This window comes from Microcebus murinus, chromosome 10 (assembly GCF_040939455.1).
Source record: "Microcebus murinus isolate Inina chromosome 10, M.murinus_Inina_mat1.0, whole genome shotgun sequence".
NCBI lineage: Eukaryota > Metazoa > Chordata > Mammalia > Primates > Cheirogaleidae > Microcebus > Microcebus murinus.
Window position 1 is genome coordinate 19,230,754 of NC_134113.1, and position 12,177 is coordinate 19,242,930.

Sequence of the window (12,177 nt, forward strand, 5' to 3'; positions counted from 1 at the left end):
GAAGGCCCAGCAGTCTCCTGCATTTAGTAGGATAAAAAAAAAATTTTTTTGTTGTTGTTTAACGAATGACAGAGCTATTTACATAACACACACGACTAAGCAGGGATGACCTCAAACGGACATAATTCCTGACTTTTTTTTTTGCCCCTCTTTTAAGATGTTATTGCTAGAACAGCGGCCTCCTTCCACCCCGCATCCCCCGAGGATGACGTCACAATCCGGACCAAGAACTACCAATCCCAGGATGCCGAGCGAAGGGGCGGCCCCGCCGGAGGCCGCCGCCTGATTGGTGAGCGGAGGCGTTTTCTTCCGGCGGGAAGGCCCGGGTGGCAGAGACCGGGGGAAGTGTTGGGACCGGATTACCGGGTTGGGCGGGTCCTATCTGGGAGAGATTTGTGGGTGAGTCTTGGGTCCCCCGCCCGCTGAGGAGATGGATGAGGACGGGCTTCCTCTCATGGGGTCAGGCATAGACCTGACCAAGGTTTGTAAAAGACGGAGTTGAACTTCCGGTGACCGGGGAGGAGGATGGGGAAGGGACGCCGGGTTCACAGGGAGACTCCACCTCTCCAGGCCCCACCCTGTCCCTGGCTCCAGGCCCCTCTTCTCCCGGCCTTAGGAGGGAGAGCCCCACACTTCACCTTGAAAAAGGGTCCCTCCTTAGCTGATTAAGGAGATGATGTGCCTCTCCCACCCTTCGCTTCCCTTGTCACGTGTCTCTGTGCCCGAAGTTTGACCCGTTGGCGACACAGTCCGGTTGCGACTTCTGACCCTACCTGTTCTAGTCAGCCCTCAAGTTTTTGTGTGTTGCTTTTACCAGCTGATATTTTATTTGTAAATCTAGACCCTATTCTCAAACTCTGTGCTTCATCTGTCATCTTCGGACACCCCACCCACAGTTTAGGAAAACAAGTTAATGACCATAGTCCGTCAAGAACTTCATATCAAACAATAAAGTTCCTCATTATTATGTCCAGATATCAAAAGAATTGCATGATGCACAGTCCTCCTGTACAAATCACGTTTGTTTTTACATAACACAGGTGCCAGCTATTCAACAGAAAAGAACGGTGGCTTTTCTAAACCAATTTGTGGTACACACTGTGCAGTTCCTCAACCGCTTTTCTACAGTTTGTGAGGAGGTAGGTTCTGTGAAACTGGTTTATAGAGTAGCCTAGAAATCACCTTGGAGTAAAACAAGAGTGACAGTGCTTATGTATTTCATGTGCCATGACTTCTTGTCACCCAATTGTGTTAATACACCCTAAATTCTCTTTGATTCTATTACAATCAATCCTTCATCCTTCCTCTGCTGACTTTTCTACAGGTCTTTAGTGAGATAGTTTAGTCAGGCTTATTGTGATTAAAGAGAACAACGGAAATCCAAAATTTCACAGTTCAAAACATGTTTTATTTTGAAAATTGTTATTTGTTTTCCTACCCTAAAGATTTACATTTTTAAGTACACATTGTTTCAGTTTATATTAAAATTATTTTACATTCCTGATCCAAAATATAGCATGGGGAGGTAGCCTAGAAACATAATTTTGGCATCAAATATCATTATGGATTCTCAACATGGATGAAGCAGAACAACAACAAAATATATATATCTATATATCTATTAATGCTATCTATATTCTGTACACACACACACACACACACCATTATGGAAAAATAAAAATACTTTCTACAAATGAACTGTAAAGATTAAGTACCGAATTAGGGATCAGGTAAAGACCTAGGGACCTATGTCTTTTAAAAAGCCAAAAAAAGAGGATGGGGAAGGAAAGGAGAAACATGGGTTGAAATTGGATTTGGGGAAAGTTAAAAAAGAGTAAAGCTTGGGACTTAGGTAATTCACAGGTGAGTCACTTTAATATTCTATCTTGTATAAGGTATTGCCTTAGCAAGCAGAGTTTTTATTAGGTGTGTTACTATTAATAAAAATTGCATGGAGACAGGAAAACTATTTTTACTTGTGTAAGATTCTAGCTGTTTTTGTTGTTATTAAAATGTCTCCTGCCTTCTAAGACAAAAGTGGAATATGATGATACAGTAAGGGATTCAATTCAGTGTAGTTTATGTGTTAATGGCCAAAGATTAGGTTCTTGCTTCCAGTGAATTTTATCCTGTACTGCTACTCTCTAAACAGGATATAGAATTGACAATAACAACAAGCCAAGGTTTTCACCCTTCAATTTGATACCAGAGCAAGGTAGAGAAGTACATGGAGGACTATCCCAAGATTGTTAGCTGAAAGTAGCAAATTACTCCATGCCCATAGTCCTTATCACCAGGTTAAAAAATAAAACAAATGAAAAAATAAGCAAACACAGTGACTTAATTGAGCTGCCCTAAAAAAGAGATAGCCTCTCATCTTTATAATGCCTAACAATTTTTGAATATATACTGTTTACTGACAACTAGATCAAAGTAAACAATAATAATATCATTTATTGATAGGTTTTAAATGATAAAGACTCATGATTCACTTTTTAACCTCCTTCTAGTCACTCTTAACTTCCCTGCAGCTGTTGTGGCTATATCACTATACTTTCTTGAGCTCTGGAGAAAAGTTTGTTCACCAAAAATTCTTAAAGTTAATAGGTAGTTCATTGCCTTTTTCTCCTTTTTTTTGGAGGTGGAGGGGGTCTTATTTATTTTTTTAAGCTAACAAAAATTGGATATTTTTATGTTGTACAACATGATGATTTGATATATGTATGCATTATAGAATGGCTAAATCAAGCTATTTAATGCAGGTACTACTTCACCTGCTTATTGTTTTTTAGTGAGAACACTTATAATCTACTCTCTTATCAATTTTCTATAAAGTATATTGTTACTAACAGAAGTCACCATGATGTGCAGTAGATTGCTTGAACTTATTCTGGTCTAACTGAAATTTTGTATCCTTTGACCAGTATCTCCTGAATACTCCATCCCCCCAGTTTCTGATAATCACCATTTTAATCTCAATTTCTATGAGTTTGAGTTTTTTATATTCCACATATAAGTGAGATCATGTGGGATTTTTCTCTTTGTACGTGACTTATTTCTCTTAACATAATTTCTCCTGGTTCATCTGTGTTGTCACAGATGATAAAATTTCCTTCTTTTGTAAGGCCAAATAGGATTCCACTGCATATTTGTGTGTGTGTATGTATGTATGTGTCACATTTTCTTTATCCATTCAATTGATAGACACTTAGATCAATTCTATATCTTGGCTATTGTGAATAATGTCACAATAAACATGGGAGTACAGAGAGCTCATCAATATATTGATTTCATATCCTTTGAATATATAACCTGAAGTGGGATTGCTGAATTATATGATAGTTCTATTTTTAATTTTTTGAAGAACATCCATACTGTTTTCTAATATGACTAATTTACATTTTCACCAACAGTGTACAAAGGTTCCCTTTTCTACACATCCTCATCAGCACTTATGTTTCATCTTTTTAATAGCAGCCCTTCTAAAATATGTTAGGTGATATCTCATTGTGGTTTTAATTTGCATTTTCCTGATGATTAGTAATGTTGAATGATTTTTCCTATATTTTGTGGCCATTTGTATGTGTTCCTTTGAGAAATGTCTATTAAGATCCATTGAACATTTTTTAATGTTATTTGTTTTGTTGCTATTGAGTTGAGTTTCTGACATATTTTGGATATTAACCTCTTATCAGATGTATAGCTTGCAAATATATTCTCCCATTTCATAGGTTGTTTCTTTAATCTCTTAATGGTTTCCTGGGCTATGCAGAAGCATCTTATTTTGATATAATCCCATTTTCCTATTTTTGTTTTTGTTACCTATGCTTTGGGATTCATATCCAAAAAACAAAACATTGCCCAGATGAATGTCATGGAACTTTCCCCCTATATTTTCTTCTAATAATTTTACAATTTCAGGTCTTACATTTAAATCTTTAATCCATTTTGAGTTGATTTTTGTGTATGGTATGAGATGATGAGGGTCTAATTTTTTTTTCTGCATGTGGATTTTAGCCCTGGCTTGTAGCCCTGGCTGGGGTGAGGCAAAGGCATTATATGTAACCAAAACGTTTGTAGCCCCATAATATTCTGAAATTTAAAAAAAAATCATTCTATTGGGGAAAAAATTCGACAAAGTAAAAAATTTACCATAGATTCATGAATTTATTTTTGGGCACTCTATTCTGTTCTGTTGGTCTGTGGGTCTGTTTTTATGGCAGTACTGTGCTGTTTTGACTAGTATAGCTTTGTAGATTTTCAAATCAGGGAGTATGATGGCTCTGGCTTTGTTCTTTTGGCTTAAGATTACATAGCTTTTCAGGGTCTTTTATGATTCCATATGAATTTTAGAATTTTTTTTTAATTTCTTAACTGATTGAGATTTTTTATCATCAAATGATGTTGAATTTTGTCAAATGCCTTTTCCCCATGTATTAAGATGATTGTATGGTTTTTATCATTCTGTCAATGTAATGCATCACGTTTACTCATTCGTGTATGTTATTCATTTGTGAAGTAATCCTTGCATCTCAGGGATAACCTTGACTTGATCATGGTGGAATAATCCATTTAATGTGTGTTTGAATTCAGTTTCCTAGTATTTTGCAGATGATTTTTGCATCTATTTTCATCAGGGATATTGGCCTGTCATTTTCTTTTCTTATAATGTTCTTCTCTGGCTTTGGTATCAAGGTAATGCTGGCCTCCTAAAATGAGTTTGTAAGTTTTCCCTCCTCTCCAATTTTTTTTTAGAATAGTTTAAGAAGGTTTGGTATTAGTTCTTTAAATTTTTGGTAGAATTCAGTTGTGAAACCATCAGATTCTAGTATTTTCTTTGGTGGGAGACTTAGCACTAATTCAGTCTCTTTACTTGCTATCAGTCTGTTCAGACTTTCTGTTTCTTTATGATTTAATCTAGGTTGCTTGGTCTTGTCTAATAATTCATCCATTTCTTCCAGGTTATCCAATATCTTGGCATATGATTGTTCAAAGTAGTGTCTTATGATCCTTTGTATTTCTGTCATGTCGCTTGTAATGTCTCCTCTTTCATTTCTGCTTTGATTTGAGTCTTCTTTCTTTTTCATAATCTAGCAGCAGTTTTTTGTTTTTTTTTTCTGTTCTGATCATTATTATTTTCTCCTTTCTGCTATCTTTGGCCTTGGTTTATTCTTCTTTTCCATTTCCTTTAAGTGTAATATTAGGTTGTTCATTTGGGATCTTTCATCTTTTTTAATGTAGGTGTTTAGTGCTATAAACTTTCTTCTTAAACCTATTTTTGCTGCATCACATAAGTTTTGGTATATTATGTACATTTTTACTTCTCTCAGGATATTTTTAAATTTCCTTTTAAATCTCTTCTTTGACCCATTGATTGTTTAGGAGCTTGTTTAATTTTCACATATTTGTGAATTTTTCAAACTTCTTGCTATTATTGATTTCTAGTTTCATACCATTGTGGTCAGAAAAAATACTTGATACTATTTCAGTCTTCTTAAATTTATTAAGACTTGTTTTATGATCTACATATAATCTATCTTGGAAAATGTTCTGTGTTTTATGGAATATTTTATATCTGTCTGTTAGATATATTTGGTTTAAAGTATAGTTCAAATCCAGTGTTTCATTATTGATTTTCTGTCTGGGTGATCTGTCCATGATTGAAATTGAAGTATTGAAGTCCCTATTATTATTGTATTGCATTATATGTCTTCAGATCTACTAATATTTGCTTTATATATTTAGGTGTTCCAGTGTTGGGTGTATGATGTATATTTACAATTGTCATATGTTCTTGATGAATTTATCCATTTATATAATGACTTTCTTTGTCTCATTTACAGCTTTTGACTTACAGTCTATTTTATCTGATACAAGAATAGCTACCTCTGCTCACTTTTGGTTTTCATTTGCATGAAATGTCTTTTTTCATTCTTTCATTTTCCATTTGTGTATTCTTAAAGGTGAAGTGAGTCTCTTCTAGGCAGCACATAGTTGAGTCCTGTTTTTGTATTCATTCAGCCAATCTGTGTCTTTTTATTAGAGAATTTAATCTATCTACATTCAAGGTAATTATTGATAGGTAAGATATAAGTGATTTACACACCACCATTACAGTATTAGAGTATTCTGAATGTGACTATATCCTTACTTTTACCAGTGAGTTTTATACTTTCATATGTTTTCTTGTTTCTGTTTAGCATAGTTCTATTTCAGCTTAAAGAATTCCCTTTACCATTTCTTGTAAGGACAGGTCTTGTGATGATGAACTCCATCAGCTTTAGTTTGTCTGGGAAAGTCTTACCTCCCTTCATTTGTCAAGGACTGCTTTGCCAAACACAGTATTCTTGGTTGGCAAGGTTTTTTTTCCTTCAGTACTTTGAATATATCATTGCACTCTCTCCTGTGTTGTAATGGTTCTGCAGATAAATCTACTGTTAGCTTTATTGAAACTCCTTCATATGTGATTTACCTCTTTTTCTTGAAGCTTTTAGGATCTTCTCTCTGTCTTTGATTTTTGACAGTTGGATTTTATGTCTTGATTTAGTTTTATTTGGATTAAATCTGGTTGGAGACCTTTGACCTTCCTATTCTTGGAAATGCACATTTTTCCCCAGATTTGGACCATTTTCTTCTATTATTTCTTTAAATAAACTTTCTATCTCTTTATCTCTCTTCTTAAACTATAATAACATGAAAATTTGCTCTTTTAATGTAGCCCATAAATTCCATAAGCTTTCTTCATTCCATTTGATTCTTTTTTCTTTTTTCTCGTATGACCTGTATATTTTCAAATAACCTATCTTTGAGCTCACAGATTCTACCTTCTCCTTGATCATTTCTGCCACTGATGCTCTCTATTTCATTTTCCATTTCATTCATTGTATTTTTCAGCTGTAGGATTTCTGTTTGTTTTTGTAAATAATATTTCAATCTTTATGTTAAATCCAATTTTATTCATTTATTGTTTTCCTGATTTCATTGAATTGTTTCTCTATATTTTCTTGAGTTTCCTTAAAACAATTACTTTGAATTCTTTATCAGGCAGAAAGTCAGTTACTGATGATTTATTATGTTTCATTGGTAGTGACATATTTCGCTGATTGTTCTTGATCCTTGTGGCTATGTGTTGGTGTGTGTGCCTTTGAAGAAGTAGGGACTTATTCCAGTCTTTACAGATTGACATTGTGGGAAAGCCCTTCAGCCAGTAAGCCCATCCAGAGGTTTTAGGCAGGCCATCTAGCATGGTTTATGGGCAAGCCTCCTGCTGGAGCCTTTGGGAAAGTTGACCTGATACCTAGATTCATGGGATTGTGCCTGGATCCTGGATCCCCTGAGCTGAACCTGTTGTTGGGCTCTGTGAGGGTGATCCTGGTTCTCTGAGGGTGGGCTTAGAGCTTGTAGCCAGGGGGGACCAGCTTGGAGCCTAGGACCACTGAGGCCAGCCTAACCCTAATATGGGCTTAGAAACTGAGTATAGGGGTGCTAGTCTGAGCTTTGGGCTGGTCCAGAGCCTGGGACAACTAGAGTCAGCCTGGCAGTAGGAAAGACCTGGAGCCTGGTACTACATGATCCAGCCTGGCACTGGGGAGAGCCTGAAGGCTCAGTCTACAAGTATCAACCTGAAGTCTGAGACTTAGGAGGCTTTCCCAGCAGTGGGTTTTTTTTTTTTTGGTGTAGACCCATTGTTGGGATCCAAGGCAAAGTTCTGTGCTTACTTCCCTCTTTTTCCTCCACTTAAAGAATATCTCTCAGTATGCTATGCTGCCTGGGGTTGGCAAGGAAAGCCAACTGTATAAAACCATCCTTTCTACACTCTTAAATGTTCTTTTTCTTGTTTTTGTACTACACCCAGGTGCTAAAATTTCTCACCTCCTTTTCTTAGCTCTTGTAAAGGTATTTTTGTGAGTAAATAATTGTTCACATTAATGTTTCTGTGGGGAGATGAGTGTTAGAAAATACTATTCTGTCATCTTGCTGATGATCTACCTTTTTCTCCTTTATGTATGATAATCTGGGGTTGATTGTAACTTATTTACAATCTGTATTTTAACAGTTTGGATATTTATGTTAGTTATGGACTGCTCAATGAGATGACAGTAACTAATATTTATCATGTGCTTACTCAGTGCTAGGCATCATAGTAAGTGCTTTATATGTATTTAATCATCACAGCCTGTCCGTTTGAGAGAGTTTCGGTTATCCCTCCTGTACAGATATAGAAAAACTAAGATATAGAGAGATTTAAATAATTTGCTTATTCATTCATTCAACGTATATTTGAGTGCCTAGTATTTGTAGCTGCATTATGCATTACCTGGTTAACGTGTCCACATTCACACAGATAGAAAGTAGCAGAACTAGGATTCCAATTCTGGTCTATTAACTGGAAAAGCCAATAATGTCTTACTACTCTCTTATATTGTATCTTCTTATCTAAATAAGAAGGATATTTAGATATTTTCAGGAGAGAGAGTATAGTACCTTTTCACAGCTATTTTAAAATCTGTTTTTTAGATTTATATTCACTTCTTTGTTATACTGACTCTATTTGATGTAATATATTTTTTGATATACATTCCAAGGAGACTTCAAAAGTTTGTGGAAAAATGGAATTAAAAGTCTAAAATAAAAAATATAAACTTTATTTGTCAACATAAATTCCATCAAGGTCATGACACTTTAGTAAGTGACGATAGCAGCCATTTAGTCCATCCTTAAAGAACTAAAAGGTTTTGAAAATTTAACCATGTCAATGCAGTCTTTTTTACATTATTATTATTTTTTTTTTTTTTTTTTGAGACAGAGTCTCGCTTTGTTGCCTAGGCTAGAGTGAGTGCCATGGCGTCAGCCTAGCTCACAGCAACCTCAAACTCCTGGGCTCAAGCGATCCTTCTGTCTCAGCCTCCCAAGTAGCTGGGACTACAGGCATGAGCCACCATGCCCGGCTAATTTTTTTATATATATTAGTTGGCCAATTAGTTTTTTTCTATTTATAGTAGAGACGGGGTCTCGCTCTTGCTCAGGCTGGTTTCGAACTCCCGACCTCGAGCAATCCACCCGCCTCAGCCTCCCAGAGAGCTAGGATTACAGGCGTGAGCCACCGCGCCCGGCTTTTTTACATTATTAACTGAAGAAAAATGGGTGCCCTTCACAGACTTTTTAAGATTAGGAAACAAAAAGAAATCAGAAGAAACCAAATCAGGACTATAAGATAGATGCCTAATGATTTCCTATCAAAACTCTCACAAAATTGCCCTTATATGACGAGAAGAATGAGCAGGAACATTGCCATGCTGCAGAAGGACTCTTTGGTGAAGCTTTTGCAGACATTTTTCTTCTCAAGCTTTGGCTAACTTTCTCAAAACACTCTCATAGTAAGCAGATGTTATAATATCATCCTTTGGCCCTCTAGAAAGCGAATGAGCAAAATGCCTTGAGCATTCCAAAAAACTGTTGCCATGACTGGACCACTTCTTCCTCTTGGTAGCCATTGCTTTGATGTGCTTTGTCCTCAGGATCATAATGGTAAAGCCATGTTTCACCTCCTGTTAAAATTCTTTGAAGAAATACTTTAGTATCTTGATCCTTCTTATTTAAAATTTCCATTGAAAGCTAGCTCTTGTCTGCACCTGATCTGGGTGCAACTGTTTTGGCATCCACCGAATAGAAAGTTTGCTCAACTTAATTTTTCAGTCAGAATTGTGTAAACTGAACCAATTGAGATGTCTTTGGTGTTGAATATTGTTTGTGCTATTAATCATTGGTCCTCTTCAACTAGGGCACACCTTAGATTAATTTTTCCTTGCAAACTAATGTGGATAGCCTTGCTGCTAGGGGCTTCATCTTTAACATTGTCTCATTCCTTCTTAAAATGAGTTATTCATTTGTAAACTGTTGATTTTGGGGGGAGGCATTGTCCCCATAAACTTTTCTTAAAGCATCAGTGATTTCCCTGTTCTTTCACCTAAGCTTCACCATAAATCTGGTGTTTGTTCTTATTTAAATTTTAGCAAATTCATATTGTTCTGAGAGAGCCTCTGCTAGGGAACTGATGTTTTATTCTTAGTGCTTCAAACTAAATCCCATTGAAAAGTTTTATAACAAGTTAGTATAAGTTTATTCTAATGTGCAAAATCATTTTGAAATCTATGAATAGTTTTTTTATAATACTTATTTTCCGTGAAAGTTTTGAAGACCCCTCTTATGTATTCAAACATAAAGTATCATTTTTTCCTGAGTTCAAGTTAAATGTGATGTTTTGAAATGATTTTTAGGTTGTTAATATTACCTAATAGGCCTGTAGTCCTTATTTATTTAAAGCCTTAAACAAAAAACAAACTAACTTGCCCTCAACAAAAAAATGAACCTCAACTGTTATTTTTTGGACTAGAAATGAACTGGAGGGAAAAAGAAAACCTCTCCCCCCATGCCTCCCCCATTCTTTGAACCAAATCCAAACTAACGACTTCAATCACAGCTAAACTCAAACCAGAATTATATTTGAAAAAAATTGCTAGCGCTCTTTCTTCATCACTAATGCTGTTTTTAGAGTTCTGCAGTAAAGGGAAGAGTATAGAACTATATTCTTTGAAGAACTCAACCTTTTAAAAGCTTTCTGCATATTAGGCTACTTTGTAACTCTTCTAATGACTGGCACCAGAGTAGAAGATTAGATGACAGAGAAAGGAAAGTAGTTGAGTCAGACCCAAGTTACGAAGGACTTAAAGTCATCCCTTCTTGTTTTTTATTCTTGCCCCAGTCAGAAAAATGTTATAGTGATCCATTAGGACTGCAGATTTCAAGAGTGCGGTGAGATGAACACAAGATCTATTTCATATTGCAGGTAAAATGTGAGCATTTACCTTTAAAGTCAAATGTGCAATATGTACATGTAACAGAATTCAACTTGTATGCCCTAAATCTATTACCATTTTTTCAAAAGTAAAAAGTAATTAAGTTTGAAAGCCAAAAATAAAAGGTCAAAGGCAGTTTGTAAACAGGAATGTCAGATGTATTATTTTGAGTCAGATGTGTTATATGCCTAAAATACTGGATTTTTAAATAATTTTTTAATTTTTAAAAATTTTTCATTTTTCTAAAATCTTTAAGTATAAGCAAAAGTGCTGAGAATTCTCATATGACCGAAAAAACTTTTCAGTGCTTCTCTTCTACATTAAGTTTTTAAGGCCACCATTGGCCTTAACTTTTAATCAGATAATCTTTTGCTTAAAACCTTATTTGCTGCTACATCTTTTATTACTGCTGGGCTTAAGTGTCAGATGCAGCTTAATAAAACTATTGATTGCTTCCTTTTCTGACTTCTAGGTTATATACAACTCTTGGGATACACTAAGAGATACATTATTGTAAAATACTGTTTCTCTTTTATAGAAATGGGTGTGTAAGCTGGATATTTCACAGCCATGAAAAACTAGTGTATTTTTGTTTCCATATTCAACTACTAACTCCATGTTTCTTTCTTTTGTCTTTTTTTCCACTTTAATAAAATGTACTGCCTTAGAGATAAGTGAGTAATAAATCAAGAAGTTTTCAGCTCATCTGACAAATATCAGGTACCTGGGAAATTCCCCTATTTTCCCAGACCAAGACATTTCAAGTTTATTTTAAATCCTCATAAAGAGGATGGTTAAATGGATGGGGAAGACTGTTACCTTTCTACTGCCTCTTGCTGAAACTTTCAGAGGTGAGGACAGTTGCTATCATTGATCCTGTTACTTACATCCATAGTCATCCACAGTTTAGAGCACTAGAGGTGTTTTTGATTGTAACAACTGGGGAGTGTTACTGGCACTGAGTAAGCAGAGACCAGAGATTCTGCTGTACAGCCTATACTACACAGAACAGCCTCCTGTACAGCAAAGAATTTTTCAGCTCAAAATATCAGTGGAGCTAAAGTTGAGAAACCTGCTTTATAGTGGTCTGGGGATTATAGAAAGAAAATGCAATAGACCTAAATATCTTCACAATGAACTTCAGCAACCCATAAATGAAAGCAGATATACTTTCTCAAGTGACAATGACTCTCTAAAAAGTATCTATTCATGTGTGTTATAGCAATAAGTACATTGGAACAGACCCAAAACCATTTATTAAGTTGAATTATCTTTGAAAAGCAGAGGTTCATTCTTAATTATGCTGTGGACCCTTTGACAG

The 12,177-nt window shown here is 35.6% G+C and overlaps 1 protein-coding gene across 4 annotated transcripts in view; it reads left to right on the plus strand.

Moving 5' to 3' along the window:
- The first annotated feature begins 270 nt into the window (after positions 1 to 270).
- The window catches only part of WASHC3 (WASH complex subunit 3), a 46,416-nt gene continuing 34,509 nt past the window's right edge, over positions 271 to 12,177 (plus strand). For 2 of the 4 annotated variants that reach the window (XM_012772673.2, XM_012772676.2), the window contains exons 1-2: positions 324 to 481; positions 1,041 to 1,139. In XM_012772673.2, the coding sequence (XP_012628127.1) occupies positions 431 to 481; positions 1,041 to 1,139 (150 nt within the window). In that variant the 5' untranslated portion in view covers positions 324 to 430. Of the gene's footprint in view, positions 482 to 1,040; positions 1,140 to 10,762; positions 10,847 to 12,177 lie in introns of those variants that run through there. The other 2 variants (XM_012772674.2, XM_076007076.1) reach the window with 2 other exon arrangements.